The following is a 16,902-nucleotide window of genomic DNA, read 5'->3' on the forward strand; positions in this document are numbered from 1 at the left end:
AGCAATTCCTTCATTTGGGACTGATCGAGCCGGATATTTAAACAGAAATGTAACCTATCCTTTATGCACTAACACATTGTTTTTTGGTTAAAGGAACAGTAAACACCAAAAATGTTATTGTTTAAAAAGATAGATAATTCCTTTATTTACCATTCCCCATTTTTGCATAACCAACACTGTTATAGAATTATAATTTTTACCTCTGTAATTACCTTGTATCTAAGCTTCTGCTGACTGCCTCCTTATCTCAGATCTTTTGACAGACTTGCATTTCAGGCAATTAATGCTGACTCTTAAATAACTTCACGTGCGTGAGCACAATGTTATTTATATGAAACACATGAACTAACGCCCTTTAGCTATCAAAAACTGTCAAAATGCACTGAGATAAGAGGCAGCCTTCAAGGGCTTAGAAATTAGCATATGAGCCTACCTAGGTTTAGCTTTCAACTAATAATATCAAAAGAACAAAGCAAATTTGATGATAAAAGTAAATTAGAAAGTTGTTTACAATTACATGCCCTATCTAAATCATGAAAGTTTAATTTGGACTTTACTATCCCTTTAATGCTCTTATTTGTTTGATCAGAAATACCTGTGTATAGCACCCACCTAGCTGGAGACTGACATCTAATCACTGTATATAAAGTACACAGGTTAAATTCTGTAGTTAGATGTAAGTATACAATAATATTATGCTAGATGATTGCAGTTTGCATATGCTGTAATATACACGATTATCAGATAATTTCATTAGTAAATGTAAAAGGGCAGTAATGAAACGTTATGGGCACTAAAGATTTACAGCAGCTATTTCACATTAGAATGTTCTTTTTAAAAATGTAGATCAACTGTTAGAAAAAAAAATGCACACAGAGCAGTCTGAGAACTTGTCACAGAAAGTTTACACAAAAATGAGATTTCCAAAAATTTTAATAAACAGAAAATTAACGTTAAACTGTTTGAACATTTTATTTTAAATGCAAAATCGTTTATGACCCTCCTGTCCGATGTTGGACCTTTTTATAACAGATGTCTCACTTTCTACTCACTTATATTGTTAGATTTCACAGTATGTTTCCCGTGTTTAGTGTGAAAACCCCGGGACCCCCTTATATCTAACACAGCTAACAGCTGTAGCAGGGAAATCTGCAATAAAGGGACATTAAACACTGAATGCATTTCATGTGTCCTCCTGTAATTATGGGTGCCAAAATCTTGCAACCTAAGTTACACTACTCTGGAATAGAGTTACTGCACATGTGCAAAAACAACAGCACTGCACCCATGACTAGAGGAAGGCAGGAAATAACCTCAGTACTGTGTTTATACAATGTATTTAGTGTTTAATGTCGGTTTAAAACCCTGTTTTATCATTATCGGATGACAATCTTAATGTGGCATGAAAATAATTCTGTCTTGCATATATAAAGCAGTAAAATGTGTACAATTTATTTAAAAAGGTTATGTAATAATTAGCTTAAAAACCAGAGCTAATACTGCAATATGGCTGCTCATTGTTGTAGAGGCACAAGTCTGTGAGCTGTATTGCTAGACGGTATTAAGTCTCCATAGTTCTAAAAAGTAGTTTTATTAGTATAAAATGCATTCATTTGTAGTTGTGATAAAACCAATTAGGGACATATATGTAACAGAGTTAGCCTTGAAAAGTCAGCAGGTGAATTGCAAGCTCTGAGAATGAGAAAATGCTCAATTTTTTAAAGCTAAAATACATTATAAAGGGGGAAATTATGAAAGAACTATATTGTAAAGTTATTTAATTATGCATAACTAAATATTTTATATAAAAATCTCGTGTACTGTCCCTTTAAGAGCTATGTACCAAAATTACATTTTTAAATACACAATATACAGGGAAGTAAACTTACATTTTAATGATATATTATCCTGATCACATTTAATTTGCATTGCAAAAACACTTTAGCGAATGTCATCTTTGCTCCTGGTATGAACAGAAGCAGCCAGTGATTGTCAGGTCATGTGACTGCCGCACCTGTTAGCTGAATGGCCGTGTTCTGCTCAGCTTCTGCAATTCACCAGAGGGAATGTACCTTTGTGTTTAACCCCTTTGTGGAGGTTAAGCAAATAGTTATCTTGCGACAGTCCATTCCCTAATGAATTAGTGCGCATTAGTTTTGCATTAGAATGTCCCTTTAAGGGTTTCTGTATATAACACAGTTGCAGTTTCATTAAACACACAGACACATTTTCTATTCTACAGTCCTGTAGTTAGTGACATAAAACCATCTCCCTACCACTTGCCAGTATTCAGTGACTGGTATGGGGACAAGTAGGAAAGTGTGACAAGACAAAAGGCTATCTGATGAGAACAAAATAAGTTCAGTTGACATAAGGGTTAAATTTCCCATTCTGTAATTTCCAGTGACTAAAATAGAAACTAGCAATGCGCCCCCCCCCCCCCTTATCTGGGACTTCCGCTAACTGAGACACAGACACCATAAGCATCTGCAGATACTTTCCTGTGAGGGGGAAAACAAACAGCTTGTAGCAACAGAGATAGCTGCATTACTTATAAGTGAGCAGCAAATCATTATAAACATGATGCTTACCTGGCATCAAACAGTTAATGAAATATAAATAGCAAGTGGCTTAATACTGACCGGCTAAACCTGTAGCAGCAAATGTGTTCTGTAATAACCTTAAACCAACAAAAGGGATGGGCTAGAGCAGTATTTCTCAAGTCCAGTCATTGAGAGCCCTGACAGGCCAGATTTTCATGCTATCTGAACAGAGGTAAAATAATGAGATGATGGGTGACAACAGGTTGATAACTATAGTCACTGATTATTATTATTCAGATATCATGAAACTCTGTCCTATTAGGGCCCTGGGGACAGCAGAATACGGTCTAAGTTCTGCCCACCATAAACACTCCGCCTACTTATGAGGAGGGGCTGCCCCTGTCACCACCTAAGGTGCCTCACCCCTGTAAGCCTCACCGCCATTCTGCTTCTCATGTTGAGTAAAGATCAGCTGTCTAGAGAAATGGGTAACGGCAATACTTAGAGGGGCTCACCCTACAAGTCTTACACTGATCTTAATGAGTCTGTGATTGTCAAGGTCAGATTAACTAACTCTTAATGCTAAATAAACTCATAGTCAACACCTGCACCGAACCTGAAAGAATAGGGGAAGGTGGAAAACAACAAGACAGGAAAAGAATCTGTATAAGCTGGTGAGTACAGCCCTTCGCACTATAAACCACACACTTCCTGTGGCTAGGAGGGAGTTAACTCTCAAACGGACATGAAGATCAAACTGAAACAGGAGAAAATGTAATTTTAAGAGGCTTTTCAATTTATTTGTGTTTTCAAATCTACTTCATTCTTTTGGCATCCTTTGTTAAAAAGCATATCTACGTAGGCTCAGGAGAAGCAATGCACTACTTGGAGCTAGTTGAATATTGGTAGCTGCACATATATGCCTCTTGTCATTGGCTCAGCAGATGTGTTCAGCTAGCTCCTAGTAGTGCACTGCTGCTCTGCAACTAAACTTATCTGTGTGTTTAACTCTTTGCAGGGATTATATACATAGTTATAGGTAAGTGATAGTGTGATAACAAAATGCCATAACACATAAGAGCATTTTCTATACAATGTAATGTCCCTTTAAGGGTACGCCAGGCCCAATAGGTGTGTCTCTGCTATAGTATACTCATCAGTTAGTTAAATGTTGAGCAGGGAAGACGACAACCTAGTGACAAGTCACTGTCTGTATATAAGCTTGGCAACATCATGCAGAGATCTGTGTATATACTGCAAGCTCAGTAACTGTAGAACACGTGCCAGGTCTCCTCACCTCCAGTTACTGGTACTAATGATTGTGAGGCTTTTCCCCAATGTGTTTATCAGCTTCTCCCTGTGCACTGTCTGCCAGTAACGGTTATGTGTACAGCTGTACCTTCCCTTAACCCCCCCCCCCCCCACAGGGCTGTACCCCTCTTCCTAACAATACCTCCCACAGGGCTGTATCCCTCTTCTTCCTACCAATACCCCCCACAGGGCTGTATCCCTCTTCTTCCTACCAATACCCCCCACAGGGCTGTACCCCTCTTCCTATCAATACCCCCCACAGGGCTGTATCCCTCTTCTTCCTACCAATACCCACCCACAGGGCTGTACACCTCTTCCTAACAATACCCACCCACAGGGCTGTATCCCTCTTCTTCCTACCAATACCCCCCACAGGGCTGTATCCCTCTTCTTCCTACCAATACCCCCCACAGGGCTGTACCCCTCTTCCTATCAATACCCCCCACAGGGCTGTATCCCTCTTCTTCCTACCAATACCCACCCACAGGGCTGTACACCTCTTCCTAACAATACCCACCCACAGGGCTGCACCCCTCTTCTTACCAATACCCACCCACAGGGCTGTACCCCTCTTCTTCCTACCAATATCCACCCACAGGGCTGTACCCCTCTTCCTACCAATACCCACCCACAGGGCTGTACCCCTCTTCTTCCTACCAATACCCACCCACAGGGCTGTACCCCTCTTCTTCCTACCAATACCCACCCACAGGGCTGTACAGCTCTACCTACCAATACTGCCCCCCTGCCCACTCACAGCCCTGTACAGCTCTACCTACCAATACTGCCCCCCTGCCCACTCACAGTGCTGTACAGCTCTACCTACCACAGTCACCCCAGCAGCTACCGGTTGCCAACCCCCGGCGCACCGCTCTACAGCACCACCTCCAGCCACGAACTATCTTTAGCCAGCCCGGTTCAACTCACGGGACTACTCACAGCCCATTCGGTGCTTCGTATGTAAGCAACTAGGGCACAAAAGACCAGAGTGTCCACTAAACACAGTTAACCAAGCACAGTCCTGGAGGAGACCCGCCGGCGGAAACCCATGTAACCCCCAGCCTGCTGCCCAATGCGTAGAGGAGGAAGAATGCTGGGCATCCTACATGAAGCAGACCCTGTGCAAGCTGTCAACCGGGATAACCGAAAACAGCACCGGCAACTGGTTAAAGTGAATGGGAAGGAGGTCAGTGGTCTACGAGATACTGGTGCTACCATGACCTTGCTCCAAAAGAACTTGGTGTCCGAGAACCAGCACACCGGAGACACTGTGGCTGTGAGGGTAGCAGGGGGCACTGTGTTCCACCTACCTGTTGCCTGGGTACATTTGGATTGGGGAATGGGCGCTAGACATGTGAATGTGGGGGTCATGAAGGATTTACCAGCTGATGTTCTCCTTGGAATTTACTTGGCCCCCTTGTTTCTGCCTACGCTCCGATGGATTGTCCCGGCAAACTGACATTCCTACCACCTCCTAGTCCAGTGATCCCCAAGTTGACCTGCCAAAGGGTCAAGCTTGGTCTGCCGGAGTGTCCCACAACGAGGGAGCCGTGTGACAGACCCCTCTGTCCTGGAACTATGTGGCTTCCCTGGTTAATTCATGTGGATTCCTATGATTTCCTGTCCGTAATTCCCTGTTCGTTTATTCTTTTTTAATCTCCCGAACACTGCTGAAACTGCCAACCTCCCTACGGATTATGGATTCTGGCATTATGTTTAATTCACCCTGTGCCTATTATAGGTACAAGGTGTGAATCCAACAGTACTAAAGGGGTTAACTCTCTCCTTGTTCAGTTTTTGAGAAACTGTATTTTCTGATACAGGTTTCCTGGCATCAGCTATTGTTTACTGTAATTAGCTTTAGATGATACGCTTTCACCTTGTTTAATCACCTCCAGAGTCCAGACTGCTAGGTGCCGGGAAGGAATCCATTGTTTGCTTGTGTTTATTTGTGTAATTGTTTGTGTAGTGTATTTTTGTTGTATCCTGTGGAGGGGCGTTTTTCCTCTAGCCATGGAGATGGTTGGATTTCTTCCCAATTGTCTCCAGGATGGGGAGGAGGGGTTTACTGGTACCAGGTGGGAGACCTGCTTGAGTGCCGGGCATGTGGCCCTCAATGGAGGTACCCTCAAGACGGAGCTAGGTCTCATGTTTGGGGAGAATTGCTACTTTGGATTATTCTTTTGCCTGTTTTAGGAGAGAAAGATTTTGTGTATTTTCCCCGTCGGTGTATTAACTGGGTTCGTGTGTTGCTATTCCTGTATTGAGGGCATCTTTCATCTGGTATTTACCCTCGATATCCGGGTTATACCATAACACAGCTCTACCTACCAATACGCCCCCCCCTGCCTACTCACAGCACTGTACAGCTCTACCTATCAATACTGCCCCCCTGCCCACTCACAGCGCTGTACAGCTCTACCTACCAATACTGCCCCCCCCTGCCCACTCACAGCACTGTACAGCTCTACCTACCAATACTGCCCCCCTGCCCACTCACAGCCCTGTACAGCTCTACCTACCAATACTGCCTCCTGCCCACTCACAGCCCTGTACAGCTCTACCTACCAATACTGCCCCCCCCCCCTGCCCACTCACAGCCCTGTGCAGCTCTACCTACCAATACTGCCCCCTGTCCACTCACAGCCCTGTACAGCTCTACTTACCAATACTGCTCCCTGCCCACTCACAGCCCTGTACAGCTCTACCTACCAATCCTCCCCCCTTTACACTCACAGCCCTGTACAGCTCTACCTACCAATACTGCCCCCTGCCCACTCACAGCCCTGTACAGCTCTACCTACCAATACTGCCCCCTGCCCACTCACAGCCCTGTACAGCTCTACCTACCAATACTGCCCCCTGCCTACTCACAGCCCTGTACAGCTCTACCTACCAATACTGCCCCCCTGCCTACTCACAGCACTGTACAGCTCTACCTACCAATACTGCCCACCCCTGCCTACTCACAGCACTGTACAGCTCTACCTACCAATACTGCCCACCCCTGCCTAATCACAGCACTGTACAGCTCTACCTACTAATACTGCCCCCCCTGCCTACTCACAGCACTGTACAGCTCTACCTACTAATACTGCCCCCCCTGCCTACTCACAGCCCTGTACAGCTCTACCTACCAATACTGCCCCCCACTGCCCACTCACAGTGCTTTACAGCTCTACCTACTAATACTGCCCCCCTGCCTACTCACAGCGCTGTACAGCTCTACCTACTAATACTGCCCCCCCTGCCCACTCACAGTGCTTTACAGCTCTACCTACTAATACTGCCCCCCTGCCTACTCACAGCACTGTACAGCTCTACCTACTAATACTGCCCCCTGCCTACTCACAGCACTGTACAGCTGTACCTACTAATACTGCCCCCTCTGCCTACTCACAGCACTGTACAGCTCTACCTACCAATACTGCCCCCTGCCTACTCACAGCACTGTACAGCTCTACCTACCAATACTGCCCCCCTGCCTACTCACAGCCCTGTACAGCTCTACCTACCAATACTGCCCCCCCTGCCCACTCACAGCGCTATACAGCTCTACCTACCAATACTGCCGCCCTGTCTACTCACAGCGCTGTACAGCTCTATCTACCAATACTGCCCCCCCTGCCTACTCACAGCGCTGTACAGCTCTACCTACCAATACTGCCCCCCTGTCTACTCACAGCGCTGTACAGCTCTACCTACCAATACTGCCCCCTGTACACTCACAGCCCTGTACAGCTCTACCTACCAATACTGCCCCCTGTACACTCACAGCACTGTACAGCTCTACCTACCAATACTGCCCCCTGTACACTCACAGCCCTGTACAGCTCTACCTACCAATACTGCCCCCTGTACACTCACAGCACTGTACAGCTCTACCTACCAATACTGCCCCTGTACACTCACAGCCCTGTACAGCTCTACCTACCAATACTGCCCCCTGCCTACTCACAGCCCTGTACAGCTCTACCTACCAATACTGCCCCCCTGCCCACTCACAGCACTGTACAGCTCTACCTACCAATACTGTCCCCCTGCCTACTCAGAGCGCTGTACAGCTCTACCTACCAATACTGCCCCTCTGCTCACTCACAGCCCTGTACAGCTCTACCTACCAATACTGCCCCCCCTGCCCACTCACAGCCCTGTACAGCTCTACCTACCAATACTGCCCCCCCTGCCCACTCACAGCACTGTACAGCTCTACCTACCAATACTGCCCCCCCTGCCTACTCACAGCGCTGTACAGCTCTACCTACCAATACTGCCCCCTGCCTACTCACAGCACTGTACAGCTCTACCTACCAATACTGCCCCCTGCCCACTCACAGCCCTGTACAGCTCTACCTACCAATACTGCCCCCCCTGCCTACTCACAGCGCTGTACAGCTCTACCTACCAATACTGCCCCCCTGCCTACTCACAGCACTGCCCCCTGCCTACTCACAGCGCTGTACAGCTCTACCTACCAATACTGCCCCCCTGCCTACTCACAGCGCTGTACAGCTCTACCTACCAACACAACATGAAATATGAGTATTTCACATTCCAAAGTTCTTCACATATTTCTATATATCTCTCATGTTTTTTTGGTAAAATATAATATATATGTGTATGTATGTATGTATGTGTGTGTATATCTCTATCTATCTATCTATCTATCTATCTATCTATCTATCTATCTATCTATCTATCTATATATATATATATATATATATATCCATAAAACAAAGTGCACTCCAAAGGTCTTAATAAATAATCACTTTTAATTAGTGAACGTTTTCGGGTAAAAAACCTGCAAAAGACAACTATTCTTTTTAAATAAAATTGGGATCTTAGTCACAGAATATCGCCATATTTTGCTTAGCCAGTCACCACTTACAAGGTGCCCCAATATAGACTGGTCCTAACACTACAGTCCTTTGCCTCAGAGGGCTGAATTATTCCTGCTTCATAATAGAATGAGACTCCCTGGTTTCATATTCACAACTCTATTACATTGTCATGAGCACACCTGAGCTTGGGTGGGGTGCTTTAACCAATGGGAGATGGTTAGTCTCCCTGATTTAATTCACACAATATGGCCATATTCTGCTTAGCCAGTCACCAACTTAGCCAATTTTATTTAAAAAGAATAGTTGTCTCTTGATGTTTTTTGCAGGCACTCCCAAAGATGGGTATATAAACTTTTTGTAAGGTGTGCTAAACCAAATTTTTTATTTGTATTTACAGTCCTTTGCTGTAGCGAATCATGTCCGCCCGGCATAGCTAAATGCCAACAGCATACGCTGTTGGCATTTAACATTGCACAAGCATTTCTCCAATCGGCCGCTAGCAGGGAGTGTCAATCATCCTGATTGTATCTAATCGGGATGATTGCTGTCCACCACCTAAAATGTGGCGGAGAAGCTAAGGAGTAGCGGTCTTACAACTGCTGCTTCTTAACTTCTGTTTCCGACGAGCCAGAAACATCACGCGGAGAAAGCAACATCCGCTGCTTATTACATCTCCCCCAATGTGTTTTTTTACTGTGATCTTTCATATCGTGCCATATTACACTTCGTAGTCAAAAAAAAATCTTAGTTTAGATGCTTTAGATAACAAGCATTTTTTTGAGTAAAGTGTCCCTTTTAATGTTCAAAGTCTACAAAATACCTGACCTGTCCATGCATTGAAATAATACTTTCTGGTTCCCTTACAGAGCTGGTGTGAAGATGTCATTATCTATCTTGAGAGATGAATTACAATGCTCCATCTGTCTTGAGGTCTACACAGAACCTGTCTTTCTGACTTGTGGACACAACTTCTGCAAGGACTGCATTGTGGGAGTGTTTGACAACCGGGTTACGTCATTAATTTTTAATTGTCCAGAATGTAGAATGACATTTGAGAGCCGTCCAAAACTCCAGAAAAACCTAAAGCTATCCAACATTGTGGAACATTACTTTTCTACTGCTAAGGAATATGCCCTAATGGAGAACACCCCTTGTCCGGTGAGCAGGACATGTGCCATTCACAATAAGCTCCTGGAATATCATTGTACTGAAGATGAGGCATTTGCATGTGCATCTTGTTGTATAATTGGAAAACACAAGGGACATGAAGTGGAGCTGTTGGCTAACTCTTCAAGAAATAAAAAGGAAGAGTTGAAGACCATTGTCCAGAAACTCCTATCAGGTTGTAAAAACATTGATAAAACAGTTCATGACTTGAAAACTAAGATAAAAGTACAGCAAGAAAAAGCAACAGAAATAGAAAGCAGAGCTTTAAATCTGTTTGACGACATCAGAAAACTACTAGACAAGCTTCAGAGTCAAGTTCTTTATGAGATCCAAAAGCAACAAGATGACATTTTACTGAAAGTGGCAAAGAGAATTCAGCAAATGGAGAAAGATAAGGGTGAGCTACAGCAGAAAATCCATCTTATTACAAATGTGCTAAAGGAGGAAGATCCAATAAGTCTTATAACCGACCATAAAAAAATAATTCCTATTGTTCCTCACTCTGCTCCAAGGAAACAGGATGTTGTAGACAAATTGGATTATGAGCTGATATCAGTTACTCTGCAGAACAACCTTCAGCATCTGGTTGGTGCACTACCCAAACTACAGCAAAAGAATGGTTTTTATGTGGAATGTGCATCAGACACGCTGCTAGATGTCACCACTGCAAGTCATAGAATTGGTCTTTCAAAAGATCTCAAGACTGCTTTTCACATTAACGCTAACAATTTACAGCCCATCAGCCAAAACAAATTCACATTCTGCCAGGTTTTAAGCACCAACTCTTTTAAATCAGGACAACACTATCTGGAGGTCCTGGTCAGTAATGAGGGAGTCTGGACAATAGGACTGGCATACGCCAGTATCAAGAGGAGAGGAACAGATTCACTTGTGGGATGTAATGATCGCTCATGGGGGCTATGTTGGATGGATGGAAATCTCTCTGCTCTTCACAACTCAGAGAGCAGAGCAATACCTATAGACACACCTATAGAAGCTATAGGGCTGTACTTGGATTATGAGGCAGGCCGGCTGTCATTTTACCAAGTGTCCAATCAAATAAAACTCTTGCACACTTTTTCCACCAAATTCACAGAGGCTCTGTACCTGGTGATTTACATTTGTGGTAACACCTGCGCCAGAATAAAGATTTAGGGACAGATTATAAGTAAAGTGGTATTTAACGATTGTGCGCTAACTCCGCTAGAAGTAAGAAGTAAGCTTTTTGCAAGCGTTTGGTAGCACTTGTATTACAAGTTGAAAGTAAACTGTTTTCACACAAAAAAGCCAAACTTAGACTATCGCGAACGTTAATGTATTCCCCTATAGAAGTTAATAGAGCAAAAAAAGTGGGGGGGAAAACACTCTACTCACGAGCAAACCCGATTGCATATTTTCAAGTATGCTAACCTGACATGAAAATAGGAATATTTTGCATTCTAATGTTCTTTACATAGCAAAATGTGTTCTATTGATTCATTAATACACACACCGCCACACACACACATACATATATAGAGAGAGAGTATATAGATAGATATATTAGAGAGAATGAATATTATATATAGGTATAGATGTATGTACGTGTGTATATATATATATATATATATATATATATCTATATCTGTATCTGGAACAGAAGAGGGAAGGGCACACAGCAAAAGGAACCTCCTGGTGTAGTATGTCAAAACACTTGCTATTTTTTCTGTAATTCAGTGCCAAATGAAAACTCACCTGCTTTCACCTCAACTATATGAGGTATAGATCAGACTCTGGGTGGGGAATATCCACTATAGAAGGCAATTCAATCCCCTTGTAGTTGTTACGTGGTCACGCCCCCTCACTAGCCGAGATTTTTTACGGAGAGCTACGGCACAGTTTGTAAGCTTTTCAACGTTGCTGGGGATATATATTTTAAAATACATACAAGTCTTTTCAAGCTATGAGCTACCGGTCTGTATAGCAAGGATTGCATAAGAGACTTGATTGATCTGGTGATATATCGTTTTTATGTGGATTTTAAAATAATTTTATAACAAGAACGTGTATGAACTTTTAATTGTGTGCAAATTCGATTCCTTCTTTCCCCCACAAGAGTCTGTTAGAACACTCCCTATAATAGAGACTTTGCTTTCACCTTTTGAAGTGGTTTATCTTCTGCTGAAGAGGTGAGGACTGTGTCTAAGGAGAGGAACGGAAGTTACAACTACAAGGGGATTGAATTGCCTTCTATAGTGGATATTCACCACCCAGAGTCTTATCTATACCTCATATAGTTGAGGTGAAAGCACGCGAGTTTTCATTTGGCACTTTATTACAGAAAAATTAGCAAGTGTTTTGACATACTACACCAGGAGGTTCCTTTTGCTGTGCGCCCTTCCCTCTTCTGTTCCAGATTTCTTCTTAGAAGCTTTCCTGCTCACAGGGGGTCTTCATTCCTTTTTTGGATTAGGCTGCAGGTGGAAGACAAAACCTTTTTCTCCCTCCAAGTATCAATGACTGGTACGATTGGAAAATATTTGGGAGACCTACACACATAGGACAGTACTGGTACTCTTTTTATTGGGACTTTTTATGTTTGTAGCGCTGTATTACTCTGTGTATTTTTTGTTTTACAAATATAGTATTTCTTAGTATGATACAGCACTCCTATTTCTGTTATTGCTTTAAGCAATGCATTCTCTGCCTGGGGTGCATACTGGATAGCAAGCATACATTTCCAAAGTAGAGAGGAGCACTCACTGGGTCTTAAGTAATATTGTCTGAGGACGGGGGTAACCCTGAAACATTACGTGTTGTAATAAACTAATATATTTGCTTAAGACCCTGTGAATGCTCCTCTCTACTTTGGACATATATATATATATACACTTACAACAGTAAATACACAGTATAACACTTTTTGCAGTACTTTTAAATGTATTTTTGATGTATTTTGTGACAGTTTTTTGTTTGTTTAACAAAACAGTCAATAACAGCTCAGAGGACGCACTACCCCAAATGATAAATGAGGACAGTGTATGCTACAGTGAATCCTGTCCGCTCGGCATCTTAAAGTTTTTCAACTATTGTACCTACATTCTTGTTAGCTCCTGATTTTAACAATGAATTTCTCAACCCTAGCTTAAGCATGAGTGAAACTCCAGGGAAGATCAGTTGGAGACCATTGTTAACACATTTCATTTGCTAATGAAAGGGCCATAAAAGAAAAGTGACTTCCCTAAACTTTTGCCACTTAGTTTGAAGCACCCAATTGTCTAAATTGTCTTTGAATCCCGTAGCATTAAGATGACTGTTCACTGGAACTAAGAGCTGTAGCCCAAAAATGAGAATAAAACCCTGAAAACAGCCCTAGACCATTATCCTTCCTCCACCAAACTTTACAATAGGCACTATGCATTTCAGTAGGCAGCATTCTCCTGGCATCCGCCCCACCCATAATTCTCCATCTAGACTTCCAGATAGTGAAGCGCGATTCATCACTTCAGAGAACATATTTTTGCTGCGCTAGAGTCCAGTGGTGACCACGTGCTTTTAGCCAACCCAGTAGACGCCAGGCATTGCGCATGTTAATGTGAGTCTTGTGTACAGCTCCTGACTGCTTGCTGATCACTATCCCCTGAAGTGCTGGATTGCCAGACTGTTGCTGAACTCTGCTTGTCTGACCACTCTGCTTGCTTAACCCCTAAAGTGCTGGATTGCTATACTGTTACTGAACTCTGCTTGTCTGACCATTCTGCTTGCTTAACCTCTAAAGTGCTGGATTGCTATACTGTTACTGAACTCTGCTTGTCTGACCATTCTGCTTGCTTAACCCTAAAGTGCTGGATTACTATATTGTTACTGAACTCTGCTTGTCTGACCACTCTGCTTGCTTAACCTCTAAAGTGCTGGATTGCTATACTGTTGCTGAACTTTGCTTGTCTGACCACTCTGCATGCTTAACCCTAAAATGCTGGATTGCTATATTGTTACTGAATTCTGCTTCTCTGACCACTCTGCTTGCTTAACCCCTAAAGCGCTGGATTGTTATACTATTGCTGAACTCTGCTTGTCTGACCACTCTGCGTCCTTAACCCCTGAACTGCTGGATTGCTATACTGTTGCTGAACTCTGCCTGTCTGACCACTTTGTCTGCCTAACCCCTGAATTGTTGGATTGCTATACAGTTACTGAACTCTGCCTGTCTGGTGCTTCTATTGGTTTACCCCTGAACTGTTATACTGCTGGATTTCCTTTTGTTGCTGACTCCTGCCTGGTCCTTCTATTGGTTTATCCCTGAACTGCTATACTGCTGGGTTGTCTTCCTGTTACCACTAAGTACTACCCTGCCTACTGTGAGTACTACTTACCTCATTTTACAAACTCTCTCTGCTCTGGGATATTTCCTATCATTCCACCGGGATAAGAAGACTGCTGGCCAAGCTTGGTCTGATAGAGGAATATCCCACGAGCATTACAGTATGTGCTTCAGCTGAAAATACAAATAAGTTTCCCTGAAATAACAAAGAGTAAAATGAACATTTAAAGTATAAAATGTGTCACATATCACAGCACAAATAATATTAAACAAAGTCTAGAGTTCCTAAAATACAGGGACGGATCTCTTTAAAACTTAAACTTGTTTCAACATCGAAAATGCTTCCGACAACCTAAAGCTGAATATCATTGATAATAACAAAATCTGCCTTAACAGTAAAGCGCCCTCCCACCACATAACATTTGCGGTCATATTAAACTAGTAAACTGTTTTCGCTCACACGCTAATCTGACGAGCGCAAAAAGCCGAAGTTAGAATATCACGTGCAATGACTTTAGATATTCATCCTCTATAGAAGTCAATGGAGAAAAAAAAGTTGAAAAAGAACCCCCCACTCTCGCGCAAACCTGATGGCATATTCTGACGTGCGCTAACCTGACTTTTGTGTGCAATATTCTTTAATCATTATTAGTGTTGTTATGAGTGTAACTTTACTTTGTATTTGTGATGAGTTTTGTGAACCAGTTAACCGGAACTCTGAAGTCGTGCTAATCATTCTAGCGTAAATTGTGATTGTGTTAAAGCGATGACGTTTACTTTTAACCAGATGTAAATCCGACGAGCGCAAACACTGCTGATAAACTCCTTATCACTCATTCGCAAACGTTTGCGCTCCACTTGTAATCTGGCCCATAATATCTTTTTAGTTTTGCTGATATAATATCTTTGTTGTCAACATTTTTTAGTTCAGCTTCCTAATGTCTTTTTCTCAGTTCTATTTATTATAAGACTGTAAACAGATACGCAAGTAAACAAATTATTTTGCTAATGACATATAATATATTTTATTGCACCTGCATTGCAAAGCTTGTAAAAAGTAATCAAATTCTTTAATTTCATCATATTTAATTCTTCTGATTTTAGAACAAAGATACATTTAATGTCCCATAAATATTGATGCTAATTAACTACAAACTTATCACCAATGTAATTACTTTTGATTTCTGTATGTTACTTTAAAAATACATAACTAATCAGTTGAGTTTGGGCATTGTACAGCAGATTTTTCTTTGCATAAATGTTTTGTAGATATATAGCCCATTTGGGAGTGGTTTTGTAACAATGTATACCATGTTTTGCTTCTTTTTTAATAACATTTGTGCTGATTTTCAGGCTCCTAACCAAGCCCCAAAGTGCCAGATGTATACTGACGTATACAGACTCCTGTTTATGTTATCTGTCTTTTTATATGCAGGGAAGGGGGGGAATTGTCTGCTCCCAGAGCCTTTCACTTGTTGTCCCAGCCTTACCTCATCAACAGTACTAAACTGGGAGCTTCTAAATAAGTTTGTAAAATGTTTTATACTGGATTTGAGTTCAGTACCTGAGCATATTCTTCTTTATAGTAGTGTCTATTACATGCAGTTATATGAACATTTGTGTATACTGCCCCGTTAAGCAAGAGATATAATTCTGTAACAATTTTGTGGTGTTACAAATTAGTGATTTTTTTTAAAACCAAATATTTGAATGAATCCTATTAAAGATAATAAATAATTTGTATTACCCTGTGAGAATTTCTGTAAATATTTATTTTGCAGTTACATTCTTCTGTACAATGGAGTAGTTTTACTTATAACCGGTGGGTAAACAAAAAAACAGGTTGCAGTTCAAATCAAAGGATTCTGATCTCCAGTTAAAGGGCTAGAGTCATTTTCACTTCATTACCTAAGTGGTTCTTTATTCATGGCATAGACGTCCAGTAGAGGTGGTAAAGAGAAATACTGCAGTGTTGTTTGACAAAAACAAATAATAATAGCAGAGGTTACAAGCTTGAAGAAACAGGTTAAAATGATGAGATTGCGTGTGTTAAATTATCTATACTGATAGATGATAGCAGTGAAAATGGGTTAGATTAAAAAAACTGAATAGAAACTTCTTGTATTTCTGTTAAAACTAATGGTATAGCGGCACCTAGTGGAAAGATAATGCACAGCAAATGCCACAAAAGCTACTTGGCAAGAATTGGCAAACCAGTTCTGTTATACACTGGCGTGCACAGCTGCGTATTCAGCTGCAAGTGGAAATGCGCTTGCAACTCCTAGAATATGATGACAAACACAGAGCACTTATGTAAAACAGACAGTAATACAATAAAACTATACCAACCGCTGACTCATGTATGATCTTAATGCCAATGTATTTAATCTAGTGCGCGAGACGTATGGGCAAAGGATCTTCATTTATTACTACAAACAGTATACCTGCAAATAAATCAAAGAGAAACAGCATCCATTGCTAGAACAGTTACACAAATTTACTAGATTACGAGTTATGCACGCTATAGGGAAATTAACGAACGCAACAAAAGCTGCGTTATTTAACCCCCTATAGCGCAGCCATTACAAGTTTTCAAACAGCCGGCTTGTGCGGGCGATATGGTTGCGTTGAGCTCCATACAGCACACAATCCAAGGGCTGTTTTGACGGGCTCGTGCACACTTTCCCCATAGACATCTATGGGAGAGCAGGTCAGGAAAAAGTCTAACACCTGCGATCGC

The 16,902-nt window shown here is 42.1% G+C and overlaps 1 protein-coding gene across 1 annotated transcript; it reads left to right on the top strand.

Annotated features, from left to right (window-relative positions):
* The first annotated feature begins 2,966 nt into the window (after positions 1-2,966).
* On the top strand, positions 2,967-15,919 carry LOC128641772 (nuclear factor 7, ovary). Its single transcript, XM_053694294.1, has 2 exons — positions 2,967-3,217; positions 9,562-15,919. The coding sequence occupies exon 2, from the start codon at positions 9,575-9,577 to the stop codon at positions 11,015-11,017; it is 1,443 nt and encodes a 480-aa protein (XP_053550269.1). The 5' UTR covers positions 2,967-3,217; positions 9,562-9,574; the 3' UTR covers positions 11,018-15,919.
* Positions 15,920-16,902: the final 983 nt, after the last annotated feature.

The sequence above is a fragment of the Bombina bombina genome, chromosome 11 (genome assembly GCF_027579735.1).
Source record: "Bombina bombina isolate aBomBom1 chromosome 11, aBomBom1.pri, whole genome shotgun sequence".
Lineage (NCBI taxonomy): Eukaryota > Metazoa > Chordata > Amphibia > Anura > Bombinatoridae > Bombina > Bombina bombina.